Genomic DNA, 18,321 nt, shown 5'->3' with positions numbered 1-18,321 from the left:
GATTAACGTATTTCAGAAAGTTGTATTTCGGTTCACGCTACAGTAAAAACTTTGAAATGGAATCTATTGGTAGGAGATAAGGAGTTATCCACTTTCAAATTATGAAATCTTTAAATTTATTAAAATCAGTGGCATAAAGAAGAATCCTATATATGAAATTTAAAAATTTTCGCATCGTAAATTCCAAATATTATGCTGTTTATTCCATTCGCAATTTTGTTTTTAAAGCTTAGTGTAGAGTTCATATATATTTTTTTAACATTGGCCTGTGGGGATTTGTTCACAGTTTAGAAGACAACCTTACTACTGGTTTGACAAGTCCTGATCTATGTTTAAATATTGCGAAACCCGGTTATACACTATGGCTTAAGTGTTTGAAATATCTGAATTACTTTATGCCAGATATTTTATGTTTGTATAATATTTTCAGTCATGTCTCGTTGATATGGAATTTGTTAAAATCACTGAAAATAAAAACAAATGAAATACTATACTATGCCATACAGCAATAACATTTCCAATAAAAGTTCAGGCTCTAATTATATCTCACAGCCTTTTCTTAGCACAACGTCGCAAATTATACCATTTTATAATGCAATCTATTATATATAGTTTATAAATTATATGTTTGCCGAGGCGCAATAAAAAGTCACCACAGACACGAAGAACTGGCAAGACAGGTATTTTTAGACCCGAAACGAAAAGCTAAACCCAGCCTTAACTCTAAAATGCAGAAGTGAAATGGGGTTTAACGTCCTTCTGTTCTGCACGGACTGTGCTAATTAAGACGGGCATGCGCTACACCTAGTTACTTTAGTAACGAAAATATGAGAGCCTGCCCTGCCTGCTGCTCTCATATTTTCGTTACTGAAGTAACTAGCGCTACACCGTGTTCTATGAGGGAATTCCAAGTACCAAGGGTTCTTTTGTGTGTTTGCCAATGTGTACACAGGCTCTCAGTTTTTCGTCCCATCCGAGCGACTATACCTTGTCCTTTACCAGGCCTTCCGTCCTGCACAAGTGACAAGAGGGAACCAGGCCGGAAAACCCAGATGAACTTTCTCCGCTAACTACCAGGATCGAACACGGAATCTCTATGGTAGTGAACCAACGTCTTAAGGTCCACGGTCTTCTCACCAAGCAACTGCGGCTCTTGCTATAAATACAAAACTTTGGGATTCTAAGATAAGATCAGATTTTATGGTATCAATATGCCATAATATTCAAGAGCTGCGTACATATCATTAAAGCAAAATGGAAATAGTACAAAAGAACAAAGAACATTTGATGTAGTAAAAACATTACACCATTTCAAATACAACTATCTTCATTTACATAATGTGTCTTGAAGATTAGATAAAGAGCTGGCAGTTCTCACTATAATAGTTAAAAACTAGATAATGTAAAGGGAATATGCTGAAAAATTTAGTCAAATTGCTCCACCCTGAACCCCGATATTAGCGATTGAATGTTAGGCCTAGTCTCGGTCACCATTACTAAAGTCGGTACGATAGAAAACATAGTGTCGGTTATCCATTTTTGGATTTAACCATCAATAAGCGCTGAGCAGCAGATTGGATTCAAATCAAATGAAAATCAGACACATAAGATTATAGCATCGAAATTAATTAAGAGAGAGAGAGAGAGAGATATGGGTTTTAACCGTAGGTCATTTCGGGACTAACACATGGTTCAATTTTATTTCCATAATTCGCTTGCGCGTAGGGGTCTTTAGCAGTGGGGGGAAACCGGAGGACCCGGAGAAAACCCACGAGGTTGGACAGGCGACCCTACTCCTTGTCACGTACATGTACGACGTACCGGGGAATCGAAACCACGCCAGTTGACTCAATGACGGACTTTATGATATGGCGTGCACGTGCTAACCATTACCAATGGTCCATTAGCCCCCCCCCCCCTTCCGGATAAGTTAGTTAATGTCTAATTTATAATTTATATAACATTTCAGGCATAAAGAAAGACCTGCAATAGACTGCTCTTGTCAAATACATGAAAATAAGAGGTCAAGTCAATTGAATACTTACACAATTCTTAAATCTAAAAGGTGGGAAATTGAGCATTTATAACTATGGCTGTCTGTCTGCTTGCTCCCAGCCATGCTGTAAGTATGCTAATGTAATCTATTATGCTTGTAATCTACGTAACTCAGTGCTTTATATAAAATGTAGAAATGAAATGAAATGAAATGGGGTTTAACGTCCTACTGTTCTGCTCCTAACCTGGGCTAATGAAGACGGGCATACGCCATACAGTGTGCTATGGGGGAAATTTTGCCCGGACAGCGGCACTACGGCCTACTCTTATATCGAATTCCAACTGCCAAGGGATCTTTTACGTGCACGCCAATGTGTACACCGGACCTCGTTTTTTCGTCCCATCCGAACGACTAGACAGCTTTCCTTGTCAGCCCCTCCGTCCTGCATCACTGACAAGGGAGAACCACGCCGGAAAATCTGGATGAACTTTCTCGGCCAATGCAGGGATCGAACACCCAACCTCCAGGCTAGCGAGCTAGCGTCTTACTCACTTAGCCACGTGATCCCCTATAAAATGTAGTACTGAACTGTTGAATTGTTATTCCTGGTAAGACAAACCTCTTTTAAACTAATGAGAAGATACGGTCTTAACTACTGAGATAGTAAGAAGAGACTACACAACGTGAAAAGGAAGAAAAGAAGACAATTACAGATACTAGACGATCACAAGGCTGTTCCAAAATATGTAGTAAGAAAAGATGCATGGGTCATACGTACGCTGGAACGATATGTCCGCTTTCCACTTCTGACAAAAAGACCGATGGAGCTACAATAGGCACACTGTCGTTGATTCGGTTGTACGTGGCAAGGAGTAGGGTGGCCTGTCCAACATCGTGGGTTTTCAACTAATTATTGAAATAAAATTGAACCATGTGTTAGTCCCGAAATGACCTAGTTTGTGTCGAGTGTACGTTAACCCCAGATCTCTCTCTCTCTCTCTCTCTCTCTCTCGGTTCCTTGGATATATGTGACTGGGGTGAAAAAACATCTATTTCAAATAAGAAATTTATTTTATCAGAGTGGGCGTATTATGTTGTCACCTTGTACGTTGGTCTGTCAACAAATGGCTAGTTTAAAACCTTATTTGACAATACTTGTGCAACACTGGGGATCGCGAGCCCTCAGAGGCTTTCCATTCCGGAGTTATATACCCGCCCCTCCCCACCCTTTGTCCCAAATCTTGTGAACGCAGTATAAGCCCCAATTCTTAACGAACGTAATCTATGTGGACGCGATAGATGCTATAATTTTTAACAGATTATTTTTTCAAAATGGGTGTGAAGCATTTTTGTCATGAGTAGAAGAACACTATCAATATTCACTGTTCCTCGACCATTTGTTCCAGAGTTACAAGAAGCTATACCTTTTTTTCTGATGTTACATCATCTGCCTTTTACCTCCTAAACGATACAGAGGCTTCAATTTTGGTGTCATTTAGATTGTGAAAGGGTGAACATATTTGGTGTGAAGCATAGGGGCATATATTAATGGTTTGTGGGCCTACTCCAATTCTAGGCAGAGGGTCGGTCGGACGAGGTGTCTAAAACGCGTGCTCTGTTTCATTTGGCCTGTTATAGATTTCAGTGTTACGAATTTATACTCACGTTTGTATATGTGACATTTTCTTCTGTTCGGGTGCCCCGGTTTTTCCCCGGCTGCTAAAGATTTCCGCGCAAGCGAATAATTGAAATAAAAGTACATGTATACGATATGACAGTCGCGTAATGACCTAGTTTATGCAGAGTTGGCAGTAAACCCCATATCTCTATTCCTAGCACTTTAAGCAGTGTAGAAACTGAAGACGTTTTCCATATAATTAGCCACTGGATACAATTCTTATGTCTTGTTATTTTAGTTCTCGTGGTTCTGGCAGCAAACTTTCATGATTATTATTATCGAAAAGGTTATTCCTTCTGGATATGTACCGTGCTTGACATCTGCCATTAAAATTGTCCTCTCTGATTAGCTGATAGCCAGTTTTCTCAGATCAGCAAACGACTAATATCAGAAAAAGACGAAAGATTACTCAGTCCCTAATAAGACATGCCGTATTAGCACGAGGTTATATTAGCGCGGTTCTCAGTAACGGATATGGTGATCAGGGCTGTTTATAACTGGTTTGGTACCTTCGGTGTTTCCAGACAGATGTCAACTATGAAGATTGTTTTCTTTATCTTCCTTTTTCAAGGTAAGTTTTTATGCAAAGTTTTTTTGTAAAATGTCCGAGATTTGCTGACTAGCTAACGGTGTACCCCAGCAGGGCTGTCATACTTGTGAGCGGCCGGGAGGGGGGGGGGGGCTGGGTAGGCGTCCCAAATCCAAATTGCAAATTTAAAATCAAGATTTATGGTAGTAGTGATGAAATTTGGATCTAAGCCATCATTGATTTTTGGACCGAATCACCATTGTTAGGCAAAGTTTCATCAAGTGTGAGCGAGTGACATCAATGACCCTACTCCACATCAGAAAACCCTACAATCTAAAAAGAAATTTGACACCGTGACAACCTAATAAATGTATATATTTATATAATTAACCATTCTCTCCTCAAGTGTTCGGTATCAGATTAATATTTTTATGTAATTTTTTGATTGAATCTGCTTTCCCTCAGGTGCATCCACAATAACATTGACTAACAATTGATTTTAAATAATTTTCTGCAATGGAATGCCACAAGTGTCCCAGTTAAGACAAATTAATTTTAATCTGTACATTACCCTGACCTTGTCGTCTTAAATATTCTAAAGACCGCCCTGGATGTACCTTAATATGTATAATAGGAGCTGAATTATCCTACAAATTAGAACTTATAATTATCGAAAATATTACAAGGATCTTCTTTGTATGTATTTGCAGAGGTAGTGCACGATGTGTGAGCGGGAGGGGGGGGGGGTTAACGTGCACAATGTAGATAATAAGGCCAGTTATCTGTGCAAATCATAGGTTCGATCCTGGCTTTGGACGTTACGACGAGTAGGGTCGACTGCGTAACCTCGTGGGTTTTTGTCGTGCACTCTAGTTACCTTTTATTTGTAAAGACCCATGCATGTAAATGTTCTACTGGCATAAAAATAGACCATATATTAATTTAGAAAATTAAAATCTTCAAATTATCAGGGGGATCACGTGGCTAAGTGGGTAAGACGCTGGCTCACTAGCCTGGAGGTCGGGTGTTCGATCCCTGCATTGGCCGAGAAAGTTCATCCAGATTTTCCGGCGTGGTTCCCCCTTGTCAGTGATGCAGGACGGAGGGCCTGACAAGGACAGCTGTCTAGTCCTGAGACGAAAACCGAGGTCCTGTGTATACATTGGCATGCACGTAAAAGATCCCTTGACAGTTGGAATTCGATATAAGAGTAGGCCGTAGTGCCGCTGCCCGGGCAAAATTTCCCTCATAGCACACTGTATGGCGTATGCCCGTCTTCATTAGCCCAACATAGGAGCAGAACAGTAGGACGTTAAACCCCATTTCATTTCATTTCATTTCAAATTATCAGTCACTGTTTGTTTGTTTATTTAGTGGATATCCAAGCCAGCAAATGCCCAGAGCATGTTGATTCACAAATACAGAAATGTATAGAAGAATCAGGCATGTATAATCTGGGCCAGACTCTCGGAACGATAATTGCTAATGGCATTGATAACAGTGGCTTCTGTACGTAAGTATATCCTATTCAAAATTCCATCTTTAGAAATAAATCTGGAAAGATTTTTTAAGTAATTTTGAGAAAGCTAATGTATCAGAGATGTCTATTTTGATTTATTTCTTGATCACTTATGGATCTTATCTTTAATCCGCTATAAAAGTTTATTTGGCTTATTTGTTATATTTTCAGAGGAGGAAAATCATCAGCGATAGTCTGTATTGAAGACGTAATCAATAATTGCGCTAATCACACTGAGCAGCGCCAGATGATGACTTTGATGGTTGATGTTCATAAATTGAGAACAAATTTTAATTATTTTTGCGAAAACTTAAACAGTGAGTTAAATATTTTTAGTCTAATTGTTAATCTAATGTCAATTAACATGGCAATGGATAGTTTCTGTGGGCTTTAATACAAATGCCATAGCTTGTCCTCCATAAGCTTTAAAGGGCTAATCCCGATAACTTTTTGGAGAATAAAACTGTTTAATTATGTTTTAAAATCCCTTAAAGTCCTCTTCCTAAGGGCCGAGCAACTAACTCAATATTTGTGATAAGTTTTCAAATAACTGAAACCCGTCAGTCTTCATCTGTTAATGGTGACCAGTGTCCCAAGCTGTATTATGCGGTGTCTAGATAAAACCAGACATTTTTTGTATAAAAATAATGTATAGCTGAAATTTACCTTTCGTTATCAAGTACAGCATTTGGTTCATTCACTGTATAGACCTCTATAGGAACGGGAATCGATTATCAGGTCTCCCAGCGAAAAAATTGACCGGAAATCTTAAAAGGGTTACGTGTCCGGATAAGCAGTTTTGACGGTCACGTCCAAACGACTCAAAATTTTGAGCTGAAATTTTGAGATAAGGTCAATACACCATTCCTCTATATTTTGGCGCTTAAATTTCATACATACTCAGACTTTTATTTTTGAGACTGTTCAAATAAGGGATAGTCCCTTTAATACACTCGACTAAAATGTCTAGAAAGGATGGGTCCGGGAAAGACAAAATGAAATGAAATGGGATTTAACGTCCTACTGTTCTGCTCCGAACTGGGCTAATGAAGACGGGCATATGCCATACAGTGTGCTATGACGGAAATTTTGCCCGGGCAGCGGCACTATCGCCGGGAAAGACGTTATTAGGAGTAAACGTCATGATGGTTTCCCGAGATAGACCACGTGGCATTTTATGCTCGACCTTGATTGACTCCGTGGCCTCAAAAAGAATAATGCACATATCCCCACAATCCAACTTTACTCCTGAAATCCAATCTTCTCGGCTGTAATTGGTTACCACTATATGGTAGCATACAATCATGTAGCAATTGAGAAAATTGATAAGCGAGACGAAAATACCATGCCCAATGTCCTAAATGTCAGCTGAAGACGTAAAAAGTTTATTATTTTTAAATTTAATTATGTATGAATGTCTCTAAGAAACCTAGTTTGGTGAAGTCCTGTAACGTCTGTTGTCCAGGTTAATCAACTCCCGTTTTTATTGTACCAATTGGCCGTCTTCTTTTTCGCGGTTGATGAAGAAAGGTAGGCAATTCCTGTAACGGTTGTCTTACTAACACCAACTTGTGTTTTTTATGGAATAGAAGTAATTGATATGTTCGATATGATTTTAGTTTACTGTTGTGGGGAAACAGTTTAGTAATCATTCCTAAATTTAGTATGGAATGGAGTTTAACGTCCTACTGTTCTGCAGCGACTGGGCTAATGAAGACGGGCATTTACAGTGTGCTATAATGGAAAACGTTGCAATACGGCCTACTCTTACATCGAATTCCTACTGTCAAGGGTTTTTCTACGTGCACGCTAGTGTGAACACGGGACCTCGGTTTTTCCTCACATACGTTGTCCCCCCCCCAGACTCTGATTGCGGTGAATGCTTAGTCTGTAATCACGACTGTATGCGGTGGGTGTATAGTCTGTAATCACGACTGTATGTGGTGAGTAATCAACCCTGTAATAGTTGTGGTGTGTGTGTAGTCTCCAATCAATCCCGTACCCGTAATGTTTGTGATGAGTGTGTAATCTCAAACCACAGCTGTAATGGTTGTGGTGCATGTGTGATCTCAAACCACAAGTGTAATGGTTGTGGTGAGTGTGTAGTCTCATATCCCAGCTGTAATGGTTGTGGCGAGTGTGTGATCTGTAATCATACCTGTAATGGTTGTGGTGAGTGTGTAATCTCATATCCCAGCTGTAATGGTTGTGGTGAGGTGTGTGGTCTGTAATCACACCTGTAATAATTGTGGTGAGTGTTTAGTCTGCAATCACACCTGTAAAGGAAGAGGTGAGTGTGTAGTCTGCAATCACATCTGTAATTATGCAATCACAGCTGTAATAATTGTGGTGAGAATGTAGTCTGCAATCGCACATGTAATGGTTGTGGTAAGAATGCAGTCTGCAGGTAATCTTACGTGGGGTTGTGTGGTCGAGTTCTCTAACGGAATGGCATTGATACAATTTTTGTGTCGATGGAAAGGGTGCCCTCAGCGTAACCGCTGGTCCCCCCCCCCCACACCTATAGACTATGCATTCAATCGATTTTCTTGGTTATTTTTCATAGTTATTTAAATATCTTAATTATTTCAGTTTTATCAGCCAACAAATCTTGTTTTTCAAGTTTATACCATGTTGGAGACTGCGTTGAGAAAACGACATCCACCATGAAAAAAACACCACAAAACTGGTCGGTTAAAAATGTTTTGGATAACTTGTGTCAGTAAGTTTGAATTCTTAGCTTACTAGAGTGAATGTAATTTTCTTTTTCTTTTTGAACGTGTGTAAATTGAAAATTTGTCGGTAGACGCATATAAACGTTTTTGGCGAGGATGTCTCCCAATTAGAAGGTACTCAATATTTGATTGAACCATTCTTGATTAGAGACTGCGTCATGCTGAAAATCCAGTCTCTAATATTATTTGACTTCCATAACAGCAAACTAGTGATGTAGACGACTTTTCTGGTGCCATCAGAACTACTTGGCAACGCCTTCTTTATCAGATAGACGCCACTGAATAAATGTATTCTAATTCACTAGTAGCGGATTCCAAGCCAGTCGATCGGTGTTAACGCAAGGAGCTGCAATCAGTAAATAACGCTGCACCGACTAGGCTAATAAAGACGGGCATACTCCATACAAAGTACCGTGGGTGAAAATTTTACCCGGACAGTGGCACTACAGAACACGAGTTTATCTAATTCCTACTGTCAAGGGTTCTTTAACGCGCACGCCAGTGTATACACGGGACATTGTTTTTTTGTCCCATCCGAACGACTATACGTTGTCCATTGCCAGGCCCTCCGTCCTGCACTAATGATCAGTGGGATCCACGTCAGAAATCTTTCTCGGTGAACACAGGGATCGAACACGGGACCTCCAGGTTAGCGATCCAATGTCTTACTCACTGAGGCAATCGCGGTTTGAACTGGTACCCGATTCCTTATTGTTGTTTAGACTTGACCTTTTTACAATTAAGAAATAATGGTAAATAAGAAATGTATGTAAACATTTAGGAAATAGAATACCAAATCAAAGATGTATTAATAAAACGTTGGGTTGTTAAAGCCTCCCAAGTCAAGAGTTTTCTAAAGACAATTATAAATCAATCCCCATCTGTTATAAAACATATTCCTTATGAAAACATAGAACCAGATAGATACGCAACTGATGCAGGTTCACCTAGGTCTAATGCACAGGTATCCGAACCAAACTGGCTACCGAGTCAACTCCGGATATCTGAAAGCATGCGAAAACTATCTGTTAGTTTCAAAATGACTATGAGATATATTCAATGATATGTGTATGGATTATTATAACAAATGTATTTTTAAAAATAAAACCAGATTTTGTTGTTATATTTCTTTCTTTTTTCAGATTATTTTCTTCCATCAGTACTTGTTATTCCATCTCTTTCCCAGCAACATGTAATATGACGTCACAGCTCTTTTCTCGTCTGTTTGATGGAGCTCGTTATCCATATTGTGATTTAAGTGAAGTTCAAAGAGAAATGAGACTTGCAGAACTAATGTATAACACAAGTCCTTCATCGTTTAATGTTTTCCTATCATTCGTGTGTGTCTTTGTGGGTTTGCTATGTAACGGCACCTTCATTGTCTCATGTGGTGCAGAAAAGTAGGGCGTTAAACCTCTCCATTTCATTTGCTCAACGATGGAATAAGTTTGCTTCCCATCATTGATTATAAGGACAATGCCTGACGTCAATATGACGAGAAAAGAAAATGGAAAGCATGTACGATTGACGAATGGTAATATTTCGTGTGTGGGAAGGAAATTGTCAGAGCTACGTATGAAACCTATTGCTGCTAGAATGAAACAATACCATGCCCAAAACAATGTTCTTTAATGGGCATATAAAATAAAGCGCTATCCGCTAAATACAAGGCACGAGAACACATAACACAACTAAATTGTGTTCTATTTGCTATTATCATTAATGTCTATATAAATATTTTTTCTTTATATTCTAGATTTCCTGTGTTCTTTTTGCTATTATCATAATGTCTATATAAATAATATTTTTTTCTTTATACTCTGGATTTCCTGTGTTTACCTTTATTTTGCGTTTCGACCACGGGAACGCGTCCCTGGATGTGTACTTTCTTAAACCAAACAAATGATTTTTTCAAATTAAAAAAATACAAATCCACGGGCCGAGTAGTTATTTTGGAAGCCACAAAAGGCCCAAATCTGACATAAGATCTCTAATTAACGGAGGCGAGAGGGGGCAACGGTTGTAAAAGATATCAAACAAGGGTGATTAGATCGATCCGCTCGATTATTTTCATTAGATTGAAACCCATTACAGTTACCATATACTCTTCTTCGACTTCTATGAATTTTGAAGATTTCTTTAACGTGCACACCATTGCGTATGTATACAAGTTTGGAGCCCAGGTATTCACGAACGATTAGACAGACTTTGCTTGTCATTTCCCAATGACCCCGCTCCCTTTCATTTGAGAACCGGTGTCGCAATTTGACGTATTCTCGCCCAAAATTAGGAGAATTGGAATCTAGTACCCGATTAAATAGGTTCGGTTACTCGGGCATGAAAAACATCAGCTGCGTATCTATTTGGTTCTCTGATTTAACATAGAATTTATTTTATAACAACTGTAAATTGATTTATCATGTTGCTTCACCATTGTTTGTTTCGGTGTCTTTATTGAAATTCTGCTAAGAGCTTTCAACTTCCTAGTTGTTATGTTTGACTTGGTGTCCATTAAAACATGAACGAGAAACGTAGAAGGGATATAATAGTCTAGTCTTCACTTTCTCTCCCAATTTGTACCTAAAACACAATCTATGTGCCTGTATGATTATTGACGAAATGGATTCTAATGTCTCGTCAAAACATTAGTATCTCTAGCAGCCGTGGTATAGCTCAGTGAGTAAGCCGGGGGTTTCGTGTTCGATCCTGGTATACACCGAGAAAGTTCCTGGGTGGTTTGCCATTATCAGTGCTGCTTAGTAGTTCGGGTGGTACGACAAATCCAGGACCCGTGTACACATTGCAGTACAGAATTCGAAATAAGAGAAGGTAGTAGCGCCGCTGTCCGGGCAAAATGTCCCCTATAGGACCCCCATTTCATTTCATTAGTACGTTTCGAAAGCAATTATTTACTATAGGAAAGATCAGATCAACACCTCATTACTAACAAAGGTATTTCTTATTTTTATTGCTCTTTGCTAAATGAGGGAGTGTAAAACAGACTACCAAATATTGTATACAACACTTAAGGCCAGATTATTTGTATCATCAGAACCAACCGGGCTAATGAAGAAGGTCAGTAGATAAGAGACAGGCGTGTAATTTGAACGATCTATTCTCAACGGGAGGTATAACCCACGATTACATTATTAACCTTTATAATACGTAAAGAAACAATAAATCATTTGTTCTTTGAAGGTATGTTCCCCTGACCATAATTTGTTTTACAGGAGGTATATTTATCGGACATCATAATATTTCTAACGGTTAAGGACAATGCAATTATAGACACAAGCTGCATAGTAAGCTTACAATAGATTGATTAACGTATTCAGTATATTTTGTCAACCAGTGTTCTGCAATGAAATGAAATGAAATCGGGTTTAACGTCCTACTGTTCTGCTCCTATGCTGGGCTAATGAAGACGGGCATACGCCATACAGTGTGCTATGAGGGAAAGTTTGCCCGGGCAGCAGCACTATCGCCTACTCTTATATCGAATTCCAACTGCCAAGGGATCTTTTACGTGCATTCCAATGTATACACGGGACCTCGGTTTTCCGTCTCATCCGAAGTACTAGACAGCTGTCCTTGTCAGGCCCTCCGTCCTGCATCCCTGACAAGGGGGAATCACGCCGGAAAATCTGGATGAACTTTCTCAGCCAATGCAGGGATCGAACACCCGACCCCAGTCCATAGATATCCTAGTACTCGGTCGTAATGCAGTCGCCCATCTATTAATCTTATTGGGTTCGAAAAATTATAACTTGCTACTCCCCACCCCCTCAGAAACGATAAATAAAATGACCATTATGTAGAATAATTGTAAGCTAATATCCGGAATAATTCATTTGGGCCCTTATTCACGAAAACTTAAACTAAGATACAATCGAAATTTTAAGAAATACTGCAATTCGATTGGTTGACCAGTAAAATCAATTTGCATATATCCAATTTGATTTGTCCAAATCAAGGAGGATTTAATCATACCATGTTACAACAATACACTGTTCAATAGATGCTCAAAGAAGTGATATAAAATATCCACAATCCCATCTGGGGTGTCAATAATTGAAATTTATTTCCAGCTTTAAGATGAATTGTAAAGTATAGTGTTAGCTGAACCATAAATAGTTCAGTTTGAAACATAATTTTCCATGTACCCCATATCAAGCTGTAAATAAATCTTTCAATACCGTACTATACGTAAAATTCAAGTGAGCCCGTTGTCCTTGTTGACAATTTGTTTCCTGATTTTTGACACACCTACAATATTTCGTTACTAAAATAATAAAATCCAATGCAAGGTGCAGGAAAATAAATGAAATGGGGTTTAACGTCCTACTGTTCTGCTCCTACTGGGCTATCGAAGACAGGCATGTGCCAAGCAGTGTCCTATGAGGAAAATTTTGCCCGGACAGCAGCGCTATGGCCTAGTATTTCCCAACTGTCAAGGGTTCTTTTACGTACACGCCAATATCCCATGGTTACCGTAAACATGGATAATCGTGACTTTGTTTAATATCGCAACAACGGTAGAAATGACAATCGAGGCTAGATTATAATTTGACATAATATTCTCTTTTCATTATAAATTTTAAAAATATTATAGCGCTTTTTCTAATTTTACATAATGCCGCTTTAACACACTTTTAATATATTTGCACAGTTAGCCTAATATTTATACTTCCACGAGTGCTGGATTTACATGAAGAGAGACCCTCCAAATCTCCCACTCTCACGACTAGAGGAAGACGAAAGTGTGTCTTAAACACCTTTGAACAAAGTCATGCGTGTTATGGCGGATGTTTAAGAAATGAAATGTGTTTAACGTCTTCTAATGAAATAACACATTTTCGCAAAGATTTAGACAAACATTTCTGCAATATTTACTAAAGGAACAGTCCTATCCGAGGGGCAAGTCTATCCCACCACAACTTCATTTATTACACTTCAATAAAACAATAACGTTTTAACGGTCGTCCAGAATTAATCAGCTTGGATATGGACATGGAAGTAAACAGGCATGGAATGGGGTATCTCGTAAATCTAATAATACTTCAGTCATTACGGGATCAACATCGGTTATGGTAATTTTTATTTCAATAGTTAGACCTGAGATATGCATTGCTATGGAGGAGAAGTTTGTCCATGAGACAGCGGCGTCCCCTGCTCTTCTTCGATTTCCAACTGTCAAAGGTTCTTTTACAAGCAAACCAATGTGTACACGGTTGTATTTCTGTTTTTCGACACATCCGAACGACTTGGCTGCACACTTTCCCCGTCTGACCCGAGGGAGCCACACCTGACAAAATGATGGCCATGCTTGGCGAGAAATACCGAAAGGTCTTCCCAAACTGTTTAACCACCAAATCCCCCTTGAAAGTAAATGACCCGCACCAAACATTCGCAATAATAAATAGAAGAATTATAATCATCCAAACACAAAACAGACATATTTCGTCAAATCAATTATAGGCCTACATCTTGAGCAGATTAACTCAGTGTTTTGTTTCAGTTTTGAAGCAGGTCGGATAGCTGATTTTAGGGTAAATTCACGACCCGTGACAGATGTGATAGAATTGAATTGTCAAATTATTTTTGTAGGCTTTAAATGGCCATGTAAAATGGATTCAGTATCAATTTGAATGGAAGGACAAAACAAAACTAACTTTTATTACATTTAATCAAATAGAAATACACAGTTGAATTATTCCGTTAGTCGTAGACAAATTGTTGCAGGATTTAACATGCTATGGACATTGGAATAATGAGTGAACACTGTAATTCATTTATAATAAGTAAGAAATCTCTACATCTCTGTAGCCTACTCGACATTTTCCCTAATTTGACTAAGCACGCACGCTACATGAGTTGCGTGGTTAATGAGTAGTTATCGATTACCATTTCTCCGGTGCCACTGAATGGAGCACCTGTCGAGATGGCGCTGCTGTAGTAGCTCCAAGAACGAGGCTGATATCGAACAGCATCATGGCCGTCAATAAGAAGAGATATCGGCTTCTTGAAATATATTTTAGTTTTCTGTTATTTGGTGTTTTTATGATATGTGAAAGTGCTAAGCTGCCACCAACATTAGACCAGTAAGTGAAATTTTGAATTGAATGAATTGGAATACAAACGTGTTCCCCACAACAATGACGTTTATGCCATGGGCACATTCTATGAAATCGGTATTATTATTACGATATCTAATTCTATCAGGAAGTGGAAGTTGAAGTTCTTCACTTTTATCCCATCAGACTTCTTTCTGATCTTCGACTATGTCTAGACTGACCTAGTGAAAGGAGGAGAGATAATAAAGTTAGTTGATTTAAAGAGAAACCGACAGAATAGGGTTATTGTTTATATATAAACTATTTTTTTTTAAACAAGTACATTGTAGGAACCCATCTCGTCGTTGAAGTACCGTTTAACTTTAAACTGATCTATACTAAGATTAAACCATTTTTGTTTACTAAAAGTTACACATATAGCCTAGTCTATAAGCCAGTCAAATCCCTAAACTTAAAACTCAATTTTTCTGTACTTTTTCCTGTATTGATGCTTACATGAAGATAAGCCAAGGTAATAGTACATACTTAAGCATCCTCCTAGAAGCTGTAGAAATACTAAAACTAGTAGAATGCCAGGATGTTTTATCTGAAAACATTCACATGCATTTTAGAGGAAACCATTAACTGAAATACTGTAGGTGATGCTACATTATTTAATTTATTAGTCTACTCTGCAAATCATAACAAATAACACATGTAAGTGTACGTGTCAGAAATATCGTAAACAATGTTAAAAGTTTTAAAGTTAAAGTGTGTCAGAAATATTGTAAACAATGTTAAAAGTTTTAAAGTATGGATAACTATTATTAGACGGTAAATTTTAGTCCAGAAGTTATATTTTAATTCATGGTGTGTGAATCAAATCAGCGAGGTCAACATGTTACTCAGAATGGAGAGAAATGTATACATTATTTAATTTATGTTTATTTCAAATTAAATACAGTAGACTCTGTCACTTCCGACATCTGAATACCACAGCATTCTGTAAAATCCGTCATCATTTTCATGCCCTGATTTTTTTCCTTATTACTTCAACCAAAAGAGTTTTGAGCAGTCCAGATTCCAAATATTCAAAATTACGACATCAATCAGCAGTCCCGTCATACGATTTACGTTCAGTTAACTTTGGATAATTCAGCCTTAATCAGTGGGTGGTAACCAACAAGCAGTCACCAATCAATTATCTGCGAGCATGAAACGTGTCTGTCTTTGTTGATTATCTTGTAAGAGTGTAAGAGAACACTTGGTATTTGATTTGAGTTTCTCAAGTCAATTCATATGTGTGATCATCCTGCAAAGCGTGCCTGTACGGAGGGAATTAGGCGTTAAGTATTCAATTGGCCGTACTACAGTATCCGTCATTTTTGCTGATAAGTTTAACTGCCATAAGAAATGATTTTACGCTAACGCTAAGTTTGAAGACATCAACAGAATTATGCACAAGTGGTTTAACTTTAAGGGCGTGGACAAAAGTAAAATAATACTTCCGGTATTGAGGCATTTGAGTATTCTGACATGCTGTGTAATCCTACATATTGTATTGATTCCGTACCATGTTGGAATTGACCTGTATTGTTACCTGTGCCTGGCATATTCTCGTTGGAATTGTTCATCAGGATGTGGACAAACTTTTTCAAATATCAAAATTTTCAACTTGTTTAATGTTTGGTAGAGTTATCTTTTTGGTTATAATTTGACTTTTATAGCAGACTTTGTACTGTATTAGTTGCATTTCTAAGCAGTACATGACTTTGGACTACAGGTGCTCAATAAATGGAATGCAGCTTAATGTCTCTTCAATACAGTCCTGATACTTTAGTAATTTTGAGACAAAATTGAAAATGTATTTCTATGGTGTATAATTTATACCGGACAGTAGTGTTTTTACCTATTTTTCCTCGATTTCTAACTATTATTCATCCCATTCAACTAGGCAAACTTTGCTTGTCAGTCTCGCAGACAAGTAGGGGTTGGGCTAGAAAATAGACCCACTTGTGTATGCATGTTTATTTTAAAACAAATGCTCTATTGCTGTCACTTTAAATAGGATACTGTGAAATTGTGTTAAAACATTTTAGTGCCCGAAGTGTTTTCTAGAAAAAATAAAATTGTAAACAATCTTTTTAAAGGGAAGCCTATTTCTTTCGGCACATGAAATAAAATCAATACCTCCACTTAAATATAATTTAGAATGTTATGAGATCAACCATGGCGACTGCCTGGGGTTACTAGAAGCAATAGAGTAGGAAAACAAGATTTACAATATTTACATTTATGCTTTTAGAGTTTAAAATAAACTAAATAAAATTGCGAAGGCGTCATGCATCTTAACTGAATTACGCATGTAGATTTGAAATTTGAAATTGAAAATAATTCTTAAGCCAAACCTCACACTGGCTTTCAATTTGTATCTGCCAACTGGAATATTTTATCTGCCCATGGATAATGTACTGCAAAAAAAACCCCAGCTATTTTGATTACATGAAACAATTATATTTCGCAGTTACAGAACAATTATATACAATATAATGCAGCATTAACAAAATAAAATTCTTCAATTCATATTATTATCATCCCAGTTTAAATGCCTACATGTACAAAAGAATTAAAGAAAATTCACAAGTATAAATGGTTTGGAAGATGGCTGTTGTGTTGTGATCTTGTGTTTTGTTGGCTGGCAACCGTCTTTCCATAAGTTTGGATATACATGTATCAGGGGTCATATTACAGGTATTATAATGTAAAGACTTATTATTGTTATGTAATTACAGGGTGTAAAAGTGTAAAGCACTAACTCAATATTATCCAGAGTCTTGGAATTACAAACACAAATTATTCGTCAATTCCAATCAATAGCGATGTTGTTATCTTACCGTGAAAATATGGGCACCTGAAATAGATTGTACATGTAGTGATATTAAATATTTAAGACAGAGTGAACAATTTTCGAACCCGTAAACTCCTCGATGCTCTTGAATGCGATTTGTAAAGAGGTGTCTTGATTAACGATGCTAAACATCAGTGTGTACATGTACATGTAAGTGAAATGTCAAACCGTTCTTCCCATGTAAACTAAACTAACCAGGCGCGAGCGACAGCCATTCAATTTCAACGAACACAGCTGATTAGAAATTACAATAATAGTGTTTTAAAATGAATGTAAATCAGTTTATATCCAATAAAATTACATTAATATGTGCTTTTTGACCCATTTTCATTCATTTTTAATTTCCAATCAATAGAGATTTTTCGCTCCTTTAAATATAACACTTCATGAAGATCAGACTGGTTTTCATGAAAAAGAAATAATATTACTTTATTTGTTTAAGCATGGCCCATATATATACGGTCCGTGGGTTAAGATACATGACGATGGCATAGTAAAATCAGTAGAAAGCTATAACATTTTTGATAAAAGTACACTGCATGATGTTAAACTCTTTATTTGATCTTTATTCTGGGCCCTTATTCACGAAAACTTAAACTACATGTAAGATACAATCGAAATTTTAAGAAATACTGCAATTCGATTGGCTGACCAATATGCAAATTGGATATATGCAAATTGATTTTAAATGTCAGCCAATCGAATTGCAGTATTTCTTAAAATTTCGATTGTATCTTAGTTTAAGTTTTCGTGAATAAGGGCACAGAATAAAGATCAAATAAAGAGTTTAACATCATGCATCATAAGGGCCCCGGTGTTTAATCATATGTTTTTATTATGTCTGATAGTAATAATACTGATTATATACATGTACTGATAAACATGTGTTTTTTGATAGTGGTG

General features: G+C 37.5%; 1 protein-coding gene and 1 long non-coding RNA gene across 2 annotated transcripts in view; both read left to right on the top strand.

Annotated features, from left to right (window-relative positions):
* Positions 1-3,916: 3,916 nt before the first annotated feature.
* LOC126828827 (uncharacterized) lies at positions 3,917-10,273 on the top strand. Its single transcript, XR_007683261.2, has 5 exons — positions 3,917-4,245; positions 5,578-5,716; positions 5,894-6,039; positions 8,315-8,444; positions 9,600-10,273. It is a non-coding gene; the product is annotated as an uncharacterized LOC126828827 (long non-coding RNA).
* Positions 10,274-14,431: 4,158 nt separating this feature from the next.
* Positions 14,432-18,321, top strand: part of LOC126828790 (voltage-dependent calcium channel subunit alpha-2/delta-1) — a 47,586-nt gene continuing 43,696 nt past the window's right edge. Inside the window, exon 1 of the mRNA XM_050558773.2 lies at positions 14,432-14,558. Coding sequence (XP_050414730.2) covers positions 14,449-14,558 — 110 coding nt within the window. The 5' untranslated portion in view covers positions 14,432-14,448. The remainder of the gene's footprint in view (positions 14,559-18,321) is intronic.

The sequence above is a fragment of the Patella vulgata genome, chromosome 7, assembly GCF_932274485.2.
Source record: "Patella vulgata chromosome 7, xgPatVulg1.2, whole genome shotgun sequence".
Classification (NCBI taxonomy): Eukaryota; Metazoa; Mollusca; class Gastropoda; family Patellidae; genus Patella; species Patella vulgata.
Note: the sequence above shows the minus strand (reverse complement) of the source record. Positions and strands in the feature narration are given on the sequence as shown.